Raw genomic sequence first — 19,282 nt, 5'->3', positions numbered from 1 at the left:
AAGGACTGTTCTTGTTATCAATGTTGAGAATTATAACGTTTTTGATGCTTTTTGTACTTTTTAATATTCTTTGAAAAGAACAAAGATTTTTTTTCTATTAAAATCTTTTGTAATATTATAGATGGCTTTACTGTCCATTTTGATCTGTTCAGTGTCCTCAATATTCTAAAAAAAGTGGTTTAAAAGAAACAAATTCATTTTCATTCATTTATTTTCTTTTGGCTTAGTCCCTTTATTCATCAGGGGTCACTACAGTGGAATGAACCGCCAACTTATCAAGCATATGTTTATATGTTTTACACAGCAGATGCCCTTTCAGCTGTAACCCAATTCTGGGAAACACAAATACAGTCTCACATACACACCTACACTATACAGTCAATTTAGTTTATTCAATTCACCTGCACCGCATGTCTTTAGACTGTGGGGGAAACCGGAGCACCCGCAGGAAACCCATGCAAACACAGGGAGAACATGCAAACTCCACACAGAAATGCCAACTGACCCAGCTGGGACTCAAACCAGCAACCTTTTTGGTTTGAGGCGACATTGCTAACCACTGAGCCACCGTGCCGCCTGAAACAAAAACATAAATCATAACTGAATTTTAGATTTTTAGCAGCAAAACTGTTTTCAACATTGATAACAATCAGAAATGATTTTGAGCAGCAAATCAGGAGATTAGAATAATTTCTGAAGGATCGTGTGACAGACAGTAAAAATACTGTTTCCAGATTTTTGGAAGGATTAAAATAGAAAGCAGTTATTTTCAATAAAATAAATAAATTAATAGATCAATATACTTAAAATATATAATTTTGTTTAGTTTTAATGATGCAAGCAATTAAATGAATGCCTGCTATAAAAGAAAACTGAAAACACATTTCCACATGGGGTGTGCGAAATTCAAAATGTTGGACATCTGAAAATGCAGCATTTACAGTAATATTTATAATACATATATTTTAATCAACTGAAAAAAAAACATTATTATTATTATTATTTTTAATGTAAAATATTTTAAATCACAATAAAAAAGATTAAATATTTTATTTGTTTAACTGCATGTCAAATGGCATTATGAATACTAAGTTAAAATCTCAGGGGATGCTTCAAGAATATTCAGGAATCTCAAAAACACTGTTTCGAATCCCTGACCATCTGTACCTGCTAATATTGTGAACTGTGCAATTAGGCTCCCATGTGGCCAGTGGAGTGCAGTAACTGCCAAGAAAGATAATCATTATGATTGTTTTTAGTACAATATACCATGAACCATATATTTTATACAATACTCAAAGCGCCAGTCGAGTAAGGTAAAAACGTAAAGTTTCTGTCAGATTGAATGCAGTACTTTAAATAACCACTAGGTGGCCTCACCTACCTCAGCATCATGGCTTATAAAGGCTTCAGCTTGCATGAAAGTGGCAGACTGTTTTGGCACATAGTTTAGCACTGTCTGTTTAATATCCCTCACATACAGCCTAGCAGAAGAAAATCTCACTCTTAACAAAACCTTTATCTCTGTATCACTGAATAATAAACTGGCATGGCATTCCTAACAAGCAGACTGTCATTAAGACTGCAGGTCTTTGATCTCACAAAAGTCTTTGGTCTCAGTTCAAGATTTATCAGTTCAAATATACTGGTCTGTGGAATACAGCCCATTTGCTGTTCTTTCTGTTAGCTGGTTTGAAATGTATTTGTTCCTGATGGCCGGCACTCAGCTTCATTGTTAATAACTGAGAAGTCAGTCTGAATCAGAATTTTTTTCCCTCAAAGACACATGGCACAATTGCATTGTTTGTATATAACGCAATAAAAGGATACCTGATTTAGAATAAATGTAGATGAAAAACTACAGAAAAATAAATTTATCATTTTCAAACGGACTTTACTCATAATATAACATAACTGAGGCCAAAACATATTGTCATAACCTCACACTCTCCATTTGAACAAATCAGACGAGTGCAAAACTTAATTACACAATTAATCAAATTACACTTCAGATATTTTTTACCCTTTAAAGATGAGCAAATATCAGTGTGTTAAGAGGAGATCTACCTAAAATGGTAAAAACTCTTGCTGAGAAAATGTACTGAAGGTGTCAATTTTATTTTTGGTGAGTTTATGACCTGCTGTCCTACTGTTGCTCGCCATTAGGACAATCAAAATGTTTGCCTCATTTTTTAATATGAGTGAGGCCAACTTGAGCTGTGTCTGAAATTGCTTATTTGTGGGGAAAAACTGTACTAGACTTTATTAGTATTTGTTTGTCATTTGTTTGCTGCTGTGCTCGTTGATGATGTAAAACTATTATGAACAATGCTGTGATCTGATTGGTGTTCCTCCTCCATGGTGATTGGACCGCTGACTAATTTTTGGTTTCACCCAAAGTTGACTTTTGAAACTCCTGGCAACCAGAAAAATAAGAATGACCCATTATGCTGTTCTCCTACAAAAAAATACAACTTAAAAAATTGCTAGTCTTGGAGAAAATGCCTTTGTGAATGTATAACGTTATTGGTTGAAATGTATTGTTCAAATAAATTTGTTAGCTAAATTGTGAATTCACAATTTTTAAATTGAATAACAATTAGTGTTTTGAAGGTGGACGCAGTGACGCAGTAGGTAGTGCTTTCGCCTCACAGCAAGAAGGTCGCTGGTTCGAGTCTTGGCTGGGTCAGTTGGCGTTTCTGTGTGGAGTTTGCATGTTCTCCCCATGATTGTATGGGTTTCCTCTGGGTGCTCCGGTTTCCTCCACAAGTCCAAAGACATGTGGTACAGATGAATTAGGTAAGCTAAATTGTCGGTAGTGAATGAGTGTGAATGTACTGTATGTTTCCCAGTGATGGGTTGCAGCTGGAGGGCGTCCGCTGTGTTTAACATATGCTGGATAAGTTGGCGGTTCATTCTGCTGTGGTGACCCTATTAATAAAGATACTAAGCGGAAAAGAAAATGAATGAATGAAAAATAAAATATTGCAATATCAGATTTTTCTAAAATCGTGCAGCCCTAGCTTTAACCTACTATTGGCCTGTGGTGATTGTATAATTGTCTGTGGCTCTACAAGTAAAATTAAACTGTAAAAAACTGCTTTGTATTACAAATTAAAGTGTAATTATAATTAGGTATAAATAAGTATGGCAAGACTTGACAGTAGCGCTAAACTGCAGAATCTTGCAAACAGATGCTTTCTTAGCTGATATTTTCTCACCATTGTAAATTCAGTGTGGGTGGGTATTCGCTGTACCATTGCACAAGAATTACACACTCTTTAAGCACTAAATGAAGAACAAAAAAATCTGCTTTGAGTACATCGGGACTTTTAGTGTTTACTCATCAGTGGGGCCTTTGGTCTGTGTTACCATGACAACCTCGTCAACAATACCCAAGACAGGACTAAACACTGGTCAGTTCAGTGGCACTTTGCTGGCCAAGTCTGTGGAAACACTGTGTCTGTGAAGGCACGATGGCTTATGTGTGTGTTTGGTATTATGAGTCATTTTTTTGCCTGTGCAGGTTTCTTTCTGTCTGTCGACCTCCATGTTTTTGTCACAGAACTTGTTATTCTGCAGTCTGTGGGTCAGTTGGCAGGTCCAGGGTCAGCGAGGGGCATAGTGTGCAGGACCTCGTCCAGCAGCTGCAGGGCACGGTGTAGATGAACTTCCACCCAACACGGTGTCTGTTTGATGGTCTGTCGAGGGTAGTCGGGTCCCCAGCCCTTCACAAAACTGAGGCGCAGGATGCACAGGCGACGCAGGTCATCAACACCTATCCCAGCTGCAGCGGACAGACCTGCCAAAGTGTATGAGGAAGAATCTGTAAGAGTAGGGCTGGACATATGATGTGATTCCATTCTTATTTACTGGCTCAAGATTCAATTCATGAAATTCACTCTCAGCAATTGTAATCTAGCTTGGCACATTACAAAAATTTTAGGACTAAATATAAAGAGTTCTCTCTTTGTGAATCAGAAAGTACTGGTCAAGCTGTATTTTTTTCATGACAAGAAAGAAAGTTTCATTAGTGTCAGCTATTTTTTAATCAAACTACATTGGTTGCAATTTATGTTTTTTCACTAAAAAGAACTGATTCATAAGAATCATTTATTGGAGAATCTGATTTAACTAAAACAACCAGCTTGTATTAGTTATTTATTCATGAATCAGCTCTTATGTCAATCAGACTATACACTACCTGACAAAAGTCTTGTCACCTATCCAAGTTTTAGGAGCAACAAATAATATCTTGACTTCTAGTTGGTTATTTGGTATCAGAAGTGGCTTATATAAAAGGCAAATGCCTCTAGATTAAGCTTATTTTACCAAAATAAAATATGATCATGCCTTGATTTTTAATTCTTTAATTAGGACAGTAGGGTTTGACTTTGCTTAGACAAAAGTCTTGTCACTTAACAGAAATAATGTGGAGTATAGAATATAAAGTCATGGTGCAGTGGAAAAGGAATTAATATTGTGTATGACTCCCATGAGCTTGGAGGACTGCATCTATACATCTCTGCAGAGACTCAAATAACTTATTAATAAAGTCATCTGGAATGGCAAAGAAAGTGTTCTTGCAGGACTTCCAGAGTTCATCAAGATACTTTGGATTCATCTTCAATGCCTCCTCCTTCATCCTACCCAACACATGCTCAATAATGTTCAGCTTTGGTGCCTGGGCTGGCCAATCCAGGAGTACCTAGACTTTCTTTTCTTTCAGGAACTTTGATGTGGGGGCTGAAGTATGAGAAAGAGCGCTGTCCTGCTGAAGAATTTGCCCTCTCCTGCGGTTTGTTATGTAATGGGCAGCACAAATGCTGATACCTCAGACTGTTGATGTTCTCATCCACTCCACAGATCTCTCACACGCCCCTATACTGAATGTAACCCCAAACCATGATTTTTACTTCACCAAACTTGACTGAAATTCTCTGAGAATCTTGGGTCCATGCAGGTTCCAATAGGTGTTCTGCAGTATTTGTGATGATTGGGATGCTGCTCAACAGATGATTCATCGGAATAAATCTACCTTCTGCCACTTTTCCAAATGATCTACTAGAAGTCCAGTTATTATTTGTTGCTCATAAAACTGAGATTGGCGACAAGAATTTTGTCAGGTCTACAATGGTCAAGCTGCATGTGTTGAATTCATTAATAAGAAACAGAAGAATCAGGTCATTTGATTATGAATCAGAAAAGCTGTGTTTTATGTTATAATTCAATTCCATTCAATTTTATTTGTATAGTGCTTTTCACAGCAGCTCTACAAAAGGTGCACATCATTGCATTAGTCAAAATCAGAAAAGTTAAGGAGTCGTGTATAGGATGAGCAGGATATAAACATAGTTAACCTACAGTTATACACTATATATTGTCTTTCATTCATTCATTCATTTTCTTTTCAGCTTAGTCCATTTATTAAAATGGGGTCGCCACAGCAGAATAAACCGCCAACTTATCCACCATTTACTTTATGCAGCAGATGCCTTTCCAGCTGCAACCCATCACTGGGAAACACATACACACTTATTCACACACACATACACTACGGACAATTTAGCTTACCCAATTCACCTGTACCGCATGTCTTTGGACTGTGGGGGAAACCGGAGCACCCGGAGGAAACCCACACGAACGCAGGGAGAACATGCAAACTCCACACAGAAACGCCAACTGACCCAGCCAAGGCTCGAACCAGCGACCTTCTTGCTGTAAGGCAACAGCACTACCTACTGCGCCACTTTAAGCTTTTGATTTACTACATATAATTAGTTCAAAAGAGTAATTTGTTCATGAATCAGACAGCACTAGGTTGGTATGTTTTTGATTCATTTAAAAGAACTGCTTCATAAGAGTCATTTGTTTGTGAATCTGGCTACAATGGGTTTGTTGTATGTTTTTGGCTCATTTAAAAGAACCAGCTCATAAGGTAATTTTTTGTATATCCGACTACGCTGGTTGTGCTGTTATGTTGTTAATGTTCTTCCTAAAACCCAGAGTCATTTGTACTTGTATTAAACTACAGAAGTCATACTGTATGTTAGCATGCAGCTTGCGGACACAACTCAACAGAAAGCTACGTTTTCTTGGCACTATTTTGCTGTGTACTGCAAACTCAATAAGACTGGCACAGAATAAAAAAGCTTGGTCTGTGGGTTTGAAGAATTGTGTTTGAAAACATTTGAATAGTGATACCATTGAAACTAGTAATTGTGGGAGCAGTGACTCACTGATGGCTGGAGCGATTCCTCCAACACTACCAGGCCCAGGGATGCTCCCAGCCACCGCTGCAGCCTGAGCAGCCGCTGCTGCCTGTGCAGTCACTGCCTGCTGCTGCATTTGCCTGTGACACTGACGGAGATCAAACACCTAGAAGAGTTCGATGACATTTATTTACCTGTGCTTGAACTGAACCAGATATTTCAGTCCTTTACAGTTTAGTTGTTAACCCTTGTGCAAGGTTCAAATTTACTATCTTTTCATTATGTTAGTGGCTGTTTTTGCCCCATTGACTTTCATAATAGCAATTTTTTTTATTGGAAAGCCATGACACCATATAATCATGCATTCTTGATTGTTGGTGGTTTTCCCTGTTGGCAAGAGGTAAAATTTGTCATTTTTACCGTTGATCATCAGTTGGCACCATTTAACCTTTAGATAGGTCTGTGCAAAAACAACTCTGGTTTTTATATGGAGTTCTATGAGTATAACAGCAAATTATAGTGTGTGTGTATAAATACACTTAATATGTTTACTATGTTCTGAGAGCTGAGGTGCTTAATTAGATTTTCTAAGATGTTTCAAGTATTACGCAAAGGTCTCTCTTATACTCTCACACACTGTATTCCATAAAACTGAATATAAAAGCCAGAAACTAAGCTTTTTTTGCACGGGAACTGACGGACAAGATTAGAAAATGACAAATTGCATCTCTTTCCAAAAGGAAAAAACACCAACAATCAAGAATGCATAATAATATGGTGTCATTGCTTTGCAATAAAAAAGTATAATATAAGTCAATGCGGCAATAAAAGGGTAGTAAATTTGCCCAGAGTGTGTTGTTGAGGTTATTTTTTTTTTACATTTTCAAAGCATTTTCCCAAAATATGTGTCAAAGTAAGATTCTTTACCAAACATCATTCTATTTGCTAAAATACAGAGACATTTGTGGCTCAAAAGCACCCTATAGTTGATGAATATGTCCATAACATAACACAAGGGTTAATCCTAATGATTTACACTATACTGATTTTTGCTGGAAATAACAGATTTTCCAAATACATGTATTATCTGCAGTGCACTAATACATGGATTTTCTCCTTCTGGTTTAGATGTGTCATCTGATTTAACTGCACGAAGGAAGCAGTTAAAAGGTGTGATGTCAATAAAGGTGCACCTTAATGAGGGCTCCGGGGTAGATCTTGTGAACTGCGTCCCCTGGTGCTCTCCCTGCCTCTCTGTCAAGGTAGTAACTTTGCACAAAGACAGCATGGTCACTAAGGCAACGCATCCACACATCCCCTTCCCCACGGCACTCCAGCTGAACCCCTTTACCAATGTGAAGCCTGTTGGGTGGATGTCAGGTGTTCATAAGCTTGCATTTCTATTGATGATTGTGAATAATTAATATGCTGAATGCACACTGACCGTGCCCTCTCGCTGGCATCAGTTCGGTGAACATTGCTAAGCTGACCCAGACAGAAGCGGTCTCCACCGGAAGGGTCCACATATCCATCCACCGTTACCACTGGACAGTTTGCTAGCACCTTGAACATCTCCCCAACCTGCACATCCATCTCAAAATAAGAGATTGAGCACCAGAACTCAGGGCCTGTAGTGCACACACAATGAAGCATACAATAGGGTTAATGCAGATCGCTTGAATACAGAATGTTCAAGGTGTTTGTGTGTGTGGTACCTGGATGGTTGGAGACTGGTTGAGGATATGAAGTCGGTGTGTGATGCTGAGACCCTAATAACAGTATAAAAATAAAATTTAAACAAAACACTTTTAAAATTCAATCAGGGGCATATGTGTATATAATAGAGGTATATCATAGTTTCTGATAAATATGATTATGAAAGATATCTACAGTATTACAACTGTCAATTATTACGCATTATTTTATTCTTTTATATACTGATATAGCATTCGAAATATTGGGTGTAGACATGATGTCAGCTTTTACATACAGAAGTGGCTGGTGTGAGGGGGAGGGGCTTGCTGGTGACTTCGCCCATTCTGCTGTGGTCCAGTAGGAGTATAAGAGGCTGTGCTGGTCCCTGTCCAAGTCGTCGCTGAAACAATTGAATTTAAAGCAAATTATTAGTTGTTCCAATTTTCAATCTTTCTCTGATAATAGCATAAAAGAACACAACTAAAAGTCTTGATAATATTAAACAGTCAACGGTGAACACATTTCAATTTATTCCACATTATTGCTCACTGAATCCGAAATTTTTGTCTGTATAATTTCACACGTTAAAAAATAAATTCGACCTCACATTGTGTAAATCTCATTGACACATTTTCTGCAAAATTTTTGTCCGTCATAAAGAAAAATCTAATCAGGTTAGATTTTTTCCATTTTTGACATGAAAAGCACTTTGAGATGTGTTTTGGTTCAGAGCTACCGTAGTGAAAGGCAAAATACAGAATGCCCAGAAAGATAACTTTATGACAGTGCATAAAATAAAGACAGAATGTGGCGGAGAGTTGAGATCCCCTGTAGCACTTCTCTCCTGCTGCTGTTTGTTGTGTGTGTGTCCATACCTTTGATGTACTGCCTATAGATATTATTGCTTTCTCCAATACGTCAACGTGGCCACCATCTATTATAATGTTCAGGTTTTGTTGATGTACGTAAATGTGTGAAGTATCACAAGCAACGTATCAAAATTCCACTGATTTCCTGAAATAAACTTTGCATTTCGGAATAATCCCGAGCAGCTCTTTGATAATGAGGGAAACTCTCCTTCCTCTCTATGCAGTATTGAATGAACACAATATGTAGTCTATTCCTATTCCTCTTTGTTCTTCTATTTTGAAGAAGACAGAGAAGAACAAAGCATCACTGCTTAAATTGACACTGAAATGTTTTACGTGTTTTTGTAAAAGATTAATTAAATTTTTTGGACATGAATACAAAAAAATGCATACAAAAATTTCGTATTTCAGTGTGCAAAGACCTCTAGGATTAAAACTGTCACTTTTTTTTTACACCAGTCAACCGAACTGATCCAGTTTGTTTTCAAGAGGCTTTTGTTGGTTGGTTGATTTGTTGGATGGTTTGTTTTACTGACTGTTTTGTTGGCTGGTTCTAGGTTGGTTGGTTTTACTGGCTGGTTTGTTAACTGGTTCCAAGTTAGTTGGTTTGTTGCATCTGGGTTGTTTAATTTTACTGGCTGGTTTGTTGGCTAGTTTTAGGTTGGCTGGTTTGTTGGCTAGTTTTAGGTTGGCTGGTTTGTTGGATTCGAGTTGGTTGGTTTTACTGGCTGGTTGGTTATCTGGTTCTAGGTTGGCTGATTTGTTGTAAACGGGTTGGTTGGTTTTACTGGGTAGTTAGTTTTACTGACTGTTTTGTTGGCTGCTTCTAGATTGGTTGGATTTACTGGCTGGTTTGTTAACTGGTTCTAATTTGGATGGTTTTTTGGATCTGGGTTGGTTGATTTTACTGGCTGGATTGTTGGCTGGTTTAAGGTTGGCTGGTTTGTGGATTCGAGTTGGTTGGTTTTACTGGCTTGTTGGTTGGCTGGTTCTCGGTTGGTTGGTTTTTTGGATCTGGGTTGGTTGATTTTACTGGCTGGTTTGTTAGCTGGTTTTAGGTTGGCTAGTTTGTTGGATTTAAGTTGGTTTGTTTTACTGGCTTATTGGTTGGCTAGTTTTAGGTTGGTTGGTTTTACTGGTTGGTTGGTTATCTAGTTCTAGGTTGGCTGATTTGTTAAAACCGGGTTGGTTGGTTTTACTGGGTGGTTAGTTTTACTGACTGTTTTGTTGGCTGGTTCTAGGTTGGTTGGTTTGTTGGATCTGGGTTGGTTATTTTACTGGCTGGTTTGTTGGATTCGAGTTGGTTGGTTTTACTGGCTTGTTGGTTGGCTGGTTCTCGGTTGGCTGGTTTTTTGGATCTGGGTTGGTTGATTTTACTGGCTGGTTTGTTGGCTGGTTTTAGGTTGGCTAGTTTGTTGGATTTGAGTTGGTTTGTTTTACTGGCTTATTGGTTGGCTAGTTTTAGGTTGGTTGGTTTTACTGGTTGGTTGGTTATCTAGTTCTAGGTTGGCTGATTTGTTAAAACCGGGTTGGTTGGTTTTACTGGGTGGTTAGTTTTACTGACTGTTTTGTTGGCTGGTTCTAGGTTGGTTGGTTTGTTGGATCTGGGTTGGTTATTTTACTGGCTGGTTTGTTGGATTCGAGTTGGTTGGTTTTACTGGCTTGTTGGTTGGCTGGTTCTCGGTTGGTTGGTTTTTTGGATCTGGGTTGGTTGATTTTACTGGCTGGTTTGTTGGCTGGTTTTAGGTTGGCTAGTTTGTTGGATTTGAGTTGGTTTGTTTTACTGGCTTATTGGTTGGCTAGTTTTAGGTTGGTTTGGTTTAACTGGTTGGTTGGTTATGTGGTTCTTGGTTGGCTGATTTGTTAAAACCGGGTTGGTTGGTTTTACTGGGTGGGTAGTTTTACTGACTGTTTTGTTGGCTGGTTCTAGGTTGGTTGGTTTTATTAGCTGGTTTGTTAACTGGTTCTAGGTTGGATGGTTTGTTGGATCTGGGTTGGTTATTTTACTGGCTGGTTTGTTGGATTCAAGTTGGATGGTTTTACTGGCTTGTTGGTTGACTGGTTCTAGCTTGGTTGGTTTGTTGGATTTGGGTTGGTTGATTTTACTGGCTGGTTTGTTTAGGCAATCTCAGACTGACTGTTTTGTTGTGGAACTGAGAGCAATTGGCACGTTCACATATGCACAAATAAACCAAGCTAATGGAGAAAACGTGCCAGGTTCTAAAACAAACACTCCATATGAGCTACAGTAGATAGTAAAGAAACTTTACACAATGTATGACTCACTATGGTAAGAGCTCTGTGTCTGTGTGTGCTTGGAATTGCTGTATTCGTTCTGGCTGACAGAAGGCTGCTGGGATGAGGGTTGGCTGTGTGTGGGTGGATGACTGTGTGTTGGGGTGGAAGGTGGAGAGCTGGTGGACAAGGCCCGTCCTGCTGGTGATGCGATCTGGAGAAGACCTTCAGGATGTTCAGCCTGAATGGACAACCTAGGAGCGCTCGCTTTGGAAAGAGTTACACAGATAGAAAATAACTTGTCAATATCAAAATTCAAGATACAATTCATCTACTTAAGATTAGTCTGTCAAATGGTTTGCTTAATCAAAGTTTTGCTGTACTCACGGGGAGGAGAAATGGGCAGGTTGGGATAGAGAGTCACAGATGAAGTGGTCCTCTGGGGTGGCTCCGGGGACATCAGTCTCAGCGGCTGTGGGCTGTAGTGATCTGGAGGATGGTGGTCATGCTGTAAAGTCATACTCGACGGACCCTCCAACTGGATGCAGTCATGTATGTGCTCTTCTTTTATCAGCCTGCCTGAGGGACGAAAACGAGTGTCAAAACATTGTTGAGCTCCTCTCCAAACTCATGCTCCTGTTTATGCCTCTCACTGCAAGGCGAGTCCTTGCATGTCTCGATCTGACACATTTTATGGCAGTCTCTGTCTGATTAAAGGCTGGCTGCCAGCAGCATAGCGATCAGAGCCGTGATGAATGTTTGAGACATTCTTTCACATTGAGGAGAAACACAAGCCCTAATGTCCCCTACTATTCATTTAGAGCTCCTCTCACCTGAGTTTGGCAAACTGAATCCCACTGCAGAACAAGAAGAAAGAAAAAGAATAGAGCACAATGTATTGTATGATAAATTCAATGGCATATAATGGAATCATGTTTAGATTACTGCCTGTTGATCAAAACATTTTCTAAAAAATGTAATAGTGACGAAGCTAGTAACATACACACCTATCCCAGGAGACACCACACGCTCATAGTGGTAGGGGTTCACACACACGTTATCATACTTCAGATCGAACGCATACTGACAGAACTTGACATGTTTGAGTTCATTCTTGTGAAGATCCGGCCATCTCCACAGACGAGCGTATATGACATGAGGGAAACCCTTCCGTCCAGCCACCTGAGGAGCAGTGACAACAATTCATCTCAACATGCAGTACAAAAACCTATTGTAGTTTACACACAATAATAATTATAATGGTAAAGAATAATAAATTAAACATGTATCATAAATCTGAAGAGTTATATATTCTACTACTTTTGACAGAGATTTATATGTTGGCTATTTCTTCCTAATTGACTGTATCTTCTGAGTCTTGCATGTCCTTTTGTTTAAGGTGTAGTTAGACATGGGATTGAGCTTTTTACATTTAACAAAAGGAAGACTTCTGTTTGACCTTTTTGTTAATCAATCAGGTTTTCTTTTACATTCACCAGCCACCTTTTTATATATACATACAACTCAAATAATTACTTGTTACAATCAACATATACATCTATGGATGCACAACACATCAAAACTTAAAGCAGATGAGCTACAGCAGCAGAAGAGCAGACCGGTGACATTCCTGTTGATTAGGAATGATATAAGTCTCACAGGCTTACAGAAATTTGGTACCAGAAGTCTGGAAACACAGTTCTAGTATGTTGAGTCTAAATGTCTGGTTTGACATTTGGTTATGAAGGTCAGAATTTGGCATCAGTAATTGTCTGGGGAATACTTTCTTGGCACACTTTGGGCCTCTTAGTACCAATTGGGCATGGTTTAAATGCCACAGCCTACCAAGTATTGAAGAAGACAAACTCCATCCCTTTATGACCACAGTGTGGCCATCTTGTGATTACTTTCAACAGGATAACATAAGTGGCATGTCTCAAAGTTAAAGCTCAATAACTGTTTTTTTTTTTGTTGTTGCTCAAATGTCCTCCACAGTCACCAAATCTCAATCTAATATAGCAGTTTTGGGGTGTGGTGGAATGGCATTATGGACATGTCAACAAATATGCAGCAACTGCCTGATGCTATCATGTCAGTATAGGCCAAAACCTCTTAAGTGTTGTTTCCAGCACCTTGTTGAATCTGTGCCAAAAAGACTCAGGCAGCTCAGAAAACAAAAATGGGTCAAACACAGTACTAGCAAGGTGTGCCTATGGTTAGTAAGTGTATGGATTTAGTGTTATTGTTTCTGCACTAACCCAAAACATCTTAATAATTAGAGTATTCATTTTCCACTCTGTCCTGACTCCAAACTCTGTTCCAAAGAACTATTCTTCTTAGAGAAAAATGAATTTGATGATTTTGGCACAGAAGTAAGACATAACTAAATGCCAAATGAAATAGAAGCCTGATGCTGTAATATGATGTAAAACACAACTGGAAAACCATGATGCCTCATCTGTTTAATTGGCTTTTAGTATGAAACATGCTCAGTATGAACATCAGGACTTATAATAATTATTTGTCATGATTTGTTTTTAGAATAATAACATTTTGAATTGAACTAAAATGTTCTTCATATACATTACTGTTCAAAACATAAAGATTTGTAATACTCTTAAAACAAGGCAGCCTTTTTTTTAGCATATTATGTACTATTGAGAAATACAACTATTTGAAACACTTCTTATTTTTAAACATCCATTACTATAATTATTGTTGCTCAGAAAACATTTCTTATTATTATCAGATTTGTAAAACATGCTTTTAATGCTTTACTGAACAACGATATAAGTTAATACATTTTTACAGTCCCAAATTTTTCAATACTTCAGGTTTTTTTTGTAATGACGGCAAACTTTTTAATATTATGCACATTTTCGATAAATGCTTATTATGCTGATGTGTACTATTTTAATGTTTCGGCCTGAAAAGAAAACAAAATTGAGGTGATAAGGTGCTCCAGTTTCCCCCACAGTCCAAAGACATGCGGTGAAATTAAATTGGGTAAACTAAATTGGCCATAGTGTATAAATGAATGTGTAAATGCAAGAGTGTATGGGTGTTTCCCAGTACTGGGCTATGGCTGAAAGGGCATCTGCTGTGTAAAACATATGCACATACGGAATAGTTGTCGGTTCATTCTGCTCTGGTGACCCCTAATAAATAAGACACTAAGCCGAAGGAAAATGAATGAATGATTGATATATTAATTTACATTATTATTTCATTTACAATTTTTAATATTATTATATTATATTATTTTCAATGCCATGTTTAATACTTACACTGATTGGACAGACAGCCCTGAAGTTGCGGAGGCTTTATTATTCCATACAGAACTTGCAAAACATAATCTAATTACTGACTGTTCATGGTTTAATAAGGCCTTTCAAAAGAGACCATAAGATCACGCGGAACAACATTACGATGTGCAAAAGTCAAAGAAAGAGAAGCAAGCAGAATATAAAAAGCACAGAAAAAAACATTTGACTCCGCTGTCATACCATCTTCTCTAAATCAAGTGTGAGTGGCAACACACTGTGACCTCATTTGCTATTGGAATGACTTACAACTCTCCACCCTGGAGACTGACCTTCCTGAGCGAGTCAAAGCGGAGACAGTCGGCTCACAGACACAGAGAGACAGAGCTGGTCCACTGCCAAACCCATTACGTTTTACAAACTCAAACACAGACAGAACACCATATTAAACTCTCAGAACTCTCTCGTTTTCATAAACATCACATTTCTCCACTAACAAACCTTAATAGCTGCGTACGACGTGAGCAAAGAGTTTAGCGCATATGCATACAGATGGACGTATACATTCAGAACTTGTTGCATAAATGTGCCACTGGAACGCATTGCACTCATGCTTTTAATACTGACAGTCGTCTCTCTCTTTCTCCCACATACACAGAGTGCGAGACAGACAGGCTTAAGCTTGGCTCCGCCTCTTTCCTGTGTTTCAGACAAAACAAGCGTTCCTCGCCCTCCACCCGCCTCGCTCTCCGTCTACAGCTGGGGGAAGGGAAAACTCTCTGTCTAGGGCCTCTCTGAGTCTCTCTCAAATCTTCAAATGACTATTTTGGGAGAAAAGATTTCCATGTTAACATCACCCATACCTCAATTCTCCTCCGCTGATGGTTTCAAAAACGCTGCCGATGTGAAAGTCTGCCAGACTTTTGGTCTTAAATATGAAAAGTAATGTGATATGACTGTTTTATGTTGGTGAAAGTGATTATAGGCATTTTTGTATGTATTTTAGGTAATTATGGTCTTGAAAATTCATTATGATTCAGATGACAAGGGCAGATTTAACCAATAAGTAAGGTAAGCAGCTGCTTAGGGCCCCAGGACATCTGGGGGCCCCCAATAAATATCTAGATTATAAATTATACCTATAAACTATATATAACATTGTTTTCTATCATATTTTGTATAATGAGAGTCAAACAAATAAAACTATTACATAATTAAATATTATTTATTAAACATATAATATAGTTTGCTGTTATAAAAAAAAAAAAAATTTTTTAAATAAATTAAATAAAAGTAGAAAGGATGCATTTCCAGCCGCAACCCATCACTGGGAAACACCTATACACTCCTATTCACACACACTACGTACAATTTAGCATACCCAATTCACTTATAGCACATGTCTTTGGACTTGTGGGGGAAACTGGAGCACCCGGAGGAAACCCACGCCAACAGGGGGAGAACATGCAAACTCCACACAGAAATGCCAACTGACCCAACCGAGCCTCAAACAAGTAACCTTCATGCTATGAGGCAACATCGCTACACACTGCACTACTGCACCGCCCATATAATTATATGTATAATTATGATTATATATTGTTACACACACACACACACACACACACGCACACACACACACACACACACACACACACACATATATAATATAATATAATATAATATAATATAATATAATATAATATAATATAATATAATAGCGCAGTAGGTAGTGCTGTCGCCTCACAGCAAGAAGGTCACTGGTTCGAGCCTCGGCTGGGTCAGTTGGCGTTTCTGTGTGGAGTTTGCATGTTCTCCCTGCTTTCACGTGGGTTTCCTCTGGGTGCTCCGGTTTCCTCCACAGTCCAAAGACATGCGATACAGGTGAATTGGGAAGGCTAAATTTTCCGAAGTGTATGAGTGTGAGTGAGTGTGTATGGATGTGGATGTTTCCCAGAGATGGGTTGCAGCTGGAAGGGCATCCGCTGGGTAAAACATGTGCTTGATAAGTTGGCAATTCATTCTGCTGTGGCGACCCCGGATTAATACAGGGACTAAGCCGAAAAGAAAATGAATGAATGAATATATTATATAATATTATTTGTATGTGTGTATAATGTATAAGAGTGGAGAACATGAGACTGATTCCTGTGACGCTCCAGAGACAGACGAGTCTTCGCTGAGGCCAGCTTCCAGCCTCCGCCACTGAGACTGCAGCTCTGCACAAGACGTTTGGCCAGCGGAGAAATTAAAATGGTCGTGCCCAACTGAGCCTGGTTTCTCTCAAGGTTTTTTTTCTTCACTTCCGCCTTTAGTGAAGTTTTTTTTCCCTCTCCGCTGTCGCCACTGGCTTCCATGGTTCGGGATCTGTAGAGCTGCGCATCGTTGGATTTGCTCTTCAGTATTGGACTCTCTCAGTAGTGATTATTAAACCACACTGAACTGAGCTCAACTGAACTGAACTTAAACACTACAAACTGATCTACACTGTTCCTATTTACTGTGACCTTTTATGTGAAGCTGCTTTGACACAATCTACATTGTATAAGCGCTATACAAATAAAGGTGAATTGAATTGAATTGAATTGAATATAACTTTTATTAACTAAATACTGAATAAAAACAATTTCAGTACTCTAAATTTCAGTATTTTTCATTTAAAAGCTTATTTTTTCTTCTTTTAATAGCTCTTTTTTTAAATACTAATATTTATATTTTAGCTTTATTTCAATTATCAAAAAATATTATTAAAATAGATTTTACTTCATTTTAATTGATCGATCATAGTTACAAAAACAGCACTGGCTAAAAGTTTAATGTGCTGGTACAACCTGGTGTGCAATTGTTCTAACCAAGGATCCTTAACCAACTTAACTTGCTTTCATGGTCAACCAGCTTCATTAAAAGTCACTGACCTGTTGTAAATAATGTTGGTTACTAAGTTTTGCATGGCTGTGCTGCTTCACTAAACAGACCAGCATCAAACCAGCTGAATTAACATTTCAGCAGTTAATTAGTATAGTCTTACACACTGTGTCCTCTTGCAACAAATCACAAACATTATCTGATTTTCCCAAATGTGATCAATATGTAATAAAAATGCATTGTATTATATAAATAAATTAGTAGGATATTAGCTGGTACTCTCTGACCTGCAAACGTCCGTCCAGCGTTCTTTGAATGGTGACACACTTGCTTGGATGAACTCCATTTGTAGTGATCGCGGTGATGAGAGAGTCCAGCTCGTCTCGCTTCTCTTTGAGTTTCTTTACCAGGCTTTCGATGGCACGTTTGGCGAAGCTCTCATTCTCTCCTCCCTGCCGGTGGCACATCAAGCTGTGAACGATGCTTAAACAGGCATCATTGCTGCTCGGGGCATTTACAGACATTCTGCTCCCACTGTTTCAGAAAAGAAAGAGAAAGACTTTACAGTACCTGCTATTGAAATGATATCAATTGAAGATGATATTCTAACATATTGTATCAAAGAAAATTAAATTACATTAAAAGTACAATAAAAATGTACACTAAAAATACAGTACATGAACATTTTTCAAGCAAAAACATTTAAAGATTTTTCAAACTTGTATTGAACTTCTGAGAAAGATAATTCTTGGCTAGTAATGACAAATTATAAGATTTAGTTATTCTGCATAATTGTTTGTAAGCTGATACGAAGAGCTTTCTGGTTTTTTTTAATTAAGCAAAATATATATAGCAGAACATTTTTTTCATTTTGACCTACATGACTCTATATATTATATTATATACTATATTACAGTATATTTACTTATAGCAATTCTCTTTGTTTGACAAGCAAAATATTGCTAGGTTAACTTTAACTGCCCCAACAATAAAAAAAAGTGTTGCAAGTCCTAATGTTGCTAGTTTTTTCCCCGCATCATTTCTAAAATATCAACCTCTACCAAACGGTGGATATTTCGGTTTATGGTTAAAGTCCCAGAATTAATACATATACTATGAAAAATCAAAAAATATGAAGAGTAAGACCAATTTATTTAAAAACATAATCAAAATAAAACATTTGAATACTAAATTATCTTTATTTTTTGAAGTAAAATATTTCAGATTCATATTTAACATGTTTGCTTTTTTTGTTTTTTTTTTTTTTCTTTTTTTACTATAAAACCAAAATCAGGTGTAGAAGTGCATCAGGATTATGTTTGAATATATTTTTTTGTAAACCAACAATGCTGTGTAGTGTAAACTATTATTTAAAACAGTCAAAATATGGTCAACCATTTGGTAAAGCAAGCAGGGTTAAAGGGTTAGTGTAATTCACCATTAATGTAAAGTCTGATGTTAAACGTATTTGTGTTTACCTTTGGACAAAAAACTATTTTATTGTGTTGGGTCACCACTTGATGTCCAATGCACAGTCCTCAAGTGAAACCAGAATAGAACCACTGGTACAACATTTAAAGTCATAATGAAAAATTAAAATGTGGATAAAATGTCCAAACACTTTTGAAACCAACGTATAGTTTTCACAGCAATAGTGAACAATCACTGACAATGCAGCACATGTTATGTGGATTTTAATTTGAGCCTAATATTCTGTCAAAATGTAATTAAATTAATTAAAATTAAAGATACAAATAAATAAGCTTTATTATAAAAATACAGAATTCTATAGTGTAACTATGTGTATTGACCATGCAAATCATTTGATATAGGCTTTTCCACAGTAGACGTCTCCATCACTAACTTCAGTCAAGGAAATGCCAAACAGTTACTTCCTGAATCAGACGCTGATTTATTCGGTATTCCGAGACAGTATGGCCAAGTTTCCCACACAAATGTTAAAGACAAAATACATGAAACACAAACTATAAATGTATAGAAGCAGATATAAGCACTAGTACTTACAAGTTAGTTTTGTGTCACATGTGCGTATCTTCTGTGTGTGTCGCTCGTCTGACTGGCTCGTGAACGTGCGCGCAGATCGAGAGAGAGAGAGAGAGAGAGAGAGAGAGAGAGAGAGAGA

At 37.7% G+C, this 19,282-nt stretch overlaps 1 protein-coding gene across 1 annotated transcript; it reads right to left on the bottom strand.

The window, feature by feature from the left end:
* Positions 1 to 3,313: 3,313 nt before the first annotated feature.
* smad10b (SMAD family member 10b) lies at positions 3,314 to 19,239 on the bottom strand. The gene is made up of 12 exons (XM_056475465.1): positions 19,165 to 19,239; positions 17,427 to 17,673; positions 12,019 to 12,193; positions 11,845 to 11,868; positions 11,399 to 11,590; positions 11,063 to 11,278; positions 8,203 to 8,307; positions 7,928 to 7,981; positions 7,657 to 7,840; positions 7,406 to 7,574; positions 6,240 to 6,378; positions 3,314 to 3,802 (listed from the first exon to the last, which is right to left on the bottom strand). The coding sequence occupies exons 2-12, from the start codon at positions 17,661 to 17,663 to the stop codon at positions 3,591 to 3,593; spliced, it is 1,707 nt and encodes a 568-aa protein (XP_056331440.1). The 5' UTR covers positions 17,664 to 17,673; positions 19,165 to 19,239; the 3' UTR covers positions 3,314 to 3,590.
* Between the last annotated feature and the right edge of the window lie 43 nt (positions 19,240 to 19,282).

The sequence above is a fragment of the Danio aesculapii genome, chromosome 16 (assembly GCF_903798145.1).
Source record: "Danio aesculapii chromosome 16, fDanAes4.1, whole genome shotgun sequence".
NCBI classification, from domain to species: domain Eukaryota; kingdom Metazoa; phylum Chordata; class Actinopteri; order Cypriniformes; family Danionidae; genus Danio; species Danio aesculapii.
Note: the sequence above shows the minus strand (reverse complement) of the source record. Positions and strands in the feature narration are given on the sequence as shown.

Coding starts and splice junctions, on each gene's coding strand:
- smad10b (XM_056475465.1), bottom strand. CDS start 17,663: ATGTCTGTAAATGCCCCGAGCAGCAATGATGCCTGTTTAAGCATCGTT. Junction 11,279..11,398: donor CCTGCCCATTTCTCCTCCCC/GTGAGTACAGCA, acceptor CTCTTTCCAAAG/CGAGCGCTCCTAGGTTGTCC. Junction 7,982..8,202: donor CCCTCACACCAGCCACTTCT/GTATGTAAAAGC, acceptor TACTGTTATTAG/GGTCTCAGCATCACACACCG.